Source organism: Enhydra lutris, unplaced genomic scaffold (assembly GCF_002288905.1).
Source record: "Enhydra lutris kenyoni isolate GAN:26980312 unplaced genomic scaffold, ASM228890v2 scaffoldscaffold3103, whole genome shotgun sequence".
Taxonomy (NCBI): Eukaryota; Metazoa; Chordata; class Mammalia; order Carnivora; family Mustelidae; genus Enhydra; species Enhydra lutris.
Window position 1 is genome coordinate 1 of NW_019157187.1, and position 2,607 is coordinate 2,607.

At 42.9% G+C, this 2,607-nt stretch overlaps 1 protein-coding gene across 1 annotated transcript; it reads left to right on the forward strand.

The window, feature by feature from the left end:
• The first annotated feature begins 158 nt into the window (after nt 1-158).
• Nucleotides 159-2,042, forward strand: LOC111140548 (zinc finger protein 131-like). Its single transcript, XM_022492765.1, has 2 exons — nt 159-896; nt 999-2,042. Exons 1-2 carry the CDS (start codon nt 168-170, stop codon nt 2,040-2,042), a joined length of 1,773 nt encoding a protein of 590 aa, XP_022348473.1. The 5' UTR covers nt 159-167.
• The last annotated feature ends 565 nt before the right edge of the window (nt 2,043-2,607 follow it).

Sequence of the window (2,607 nt, forward strand, 5' to 3'; positions counted from 1 at the left end):
CCCCCTTCCCCTTCCCCCTCCCCCCGTTGACTCCGCCCGCTACTAGTCCGGCGGGCGGGGGTGGGGCCCATTTCCTCAGTGGTCGCGGCTTGGTTGACGCTTGGTCTGCGTCCGCGTCAGCCGCAGCCCAGCGTGTGATGCAGCACGTCGACAGCAACCCGACCGCCATGGAGGCTGACGAGAAGATCAAATGCCTTCAGGAGTTCCCGGAACATCATAAAATGATCCTGGACCGATTAAATGAACAGCGACAGCAGGATCGGTTTACTGACATCACCCTGATTGTCGAGGGACACCATTTTAAGGCCCACAAGGCTATTTTGGCTGCTTGCAGTAAGTTCTTCTACAATTTCTTTCAGGAGTTTACTCAGGAAACTTTGGTGGAGATAGAAGGTGTTAGTAAAATGGCCTTCCATCATTTAATTGAGTTCGCATACACAGCAAAATTAATGATACAAGGAGAAGAAGAAGCCAATGAGGTATGGAAAGCAGCAGAGTTCCTACAAATGCTAGAAGCTATCAAAGCCCTTGAAGTCAGGAACAAAGAAAACTCCGCTCCACTAGAGGAAAATACCACAGGAAAAAGTGAGGCAAAAAAAAGAAAGATTGCAGAAACTTCAAATGTTATCACTGAGTCATTGCCCTCTGCAGAATCAGAACCTGTTGAAATTGAGGTGGAGATTGCTGAAGGCATAATTGAAGTGGAAGATGAAGGCATCGAAACGTTGGAGGAAGTGGCTTCTGCCAAGCAGTCCATAAAGTACATTCAGAGCACAGGGTCCTCTGATGATTCTGCCCTGGCACTTTTGGCAGATACTACCAGCAAGTCCCGGCGAGGTGATAGAAAAGGGCAGATAAAAGAAGATGGTTGTGCATCTGACCCCACAAGCAAACAGGTAGAAGGTATTGAAATTGTGGAACTTCAGCTGTCACATGTGAAGAACTTGTTCCTTTGTGAGAAATGTAACCGTTCATATAAATTGTTTTACCATTATAAGGAACACATGAAATCACACTCCACTGACAGTTTCAAGTGTGAAATATGCAATAAAAGGTATCTTCGGGAGAGCGCATGGAAACAGCACCTCAACAGTTACCACCTCGAAGAAGGTGGAGTCAGTAAGAAGCAAAGAACTAGGAAAAAAATTCACATATGTCAATACTGTGAGAAACAGTTTGACCACTTTGGACATTTTAAAGAGCATCTTCGAAAACATACAGGTGAAAAACCTTTTGAATGTCCAAATTGTCATGAACGATTTGCTAGAAATAGCACCCTCAAATGTCATCTGACTGCATGCCAGACTGGAGTACGGGCAAAAAAGGGAAGAAAGAAGCTTTATGAATGCCAGGTCTGTAACAGTGTGTTTAACAGCTGGGACCAGTTCAAAGATCATTTGTTAATACNACACACTGGAGATAAACCCAACCATTGTACTTTATGTGACTTGTGGTTTATGCAAGAAAATGAATTAAGGATGCATCTCAGTGATACTCACAATATTTCAGAGTGTCTAGTAACTGAAGAAGTTCTTTCAGTAGAAACACGTGTGCAAACTGAACCTGTGACGTCAATGGCTATTATAGAACAAGTTGGGAAGGTGCATGTGTTACCATTGCTTCAGATTCAGGTGGATTCAACACAAATGACTGTGAAACAGGTCCCTCCTGATCTGCTCCAGGACAGCCAAGTGCATGATTCACATATGAGTGATCTTCCAGAGCAGGTCCAGGTGAGTTATCTAGAAGTGGGTCAAATTCAGACTGAAGAAGGTACTGAAGTACACGTGGAGGAGCTGCACGTCGAGCAGGTAAATCAGTTGCCAGTAGAAGTACAGACTGAACTTCTAGAAGCCGACTTGGAACAAGTGACCCTTGAAATCATGAACCAGGAGGAGAGAGAGCCCACCCAAGCAGATTGCACTGAGGCTGGCAGGGAAGATCGCAAAGATGCTGATGGTTTAGAGACCAAATCAACAGTGGATTCCCGAGCTGAAAGGGCAGGGAATGAGAACAGAACACCTATGCCTGTTTTAGAATGAAATAACAAATGAATATATTTTTAAATTTGTGTGTTGGGTTTTTGAACTGATGATGGGCAGTGTGACTGTCCTTGGGCTAACAGACAAGTGGACCAAAGGTAAAGTCTTTCCTGTTGTGAACTGTTTCTGTTGAAACAGATTTCTCCCCACTTAATGCCACAGAGGAGATATCTTTCCCATAAGTGAATGGGAAGCTTTGAGAAGTATTATTTCTGGAAACTTAAATGGATTATATTCTCACTATATAGTTGGGTACAAATGTATCTATTTTCATTGTGATAAGGGTTCTCCCTTCTCTCTTTCCCAGGTCATGTTCTTTCTCGGATTTATTCCATGTTGTAAAATCAAACATAAAATCATTAGAATACAAATTGATGTATTCTAATGCATGTTAGAAAATTGAATATATAGGAAACACAAGGCTGCCTGAAGAAAAGTACACTGTTACTGTGCAGTTAAATTTTTGGCTTCTGGCTTTCTTTAGTTTGAACAATCTTCTTGTCTTTACTGATAGTCATGGATGTCATCTCTGCAACAGGAACAGAGTGGTGGTGGCAAAATTTCT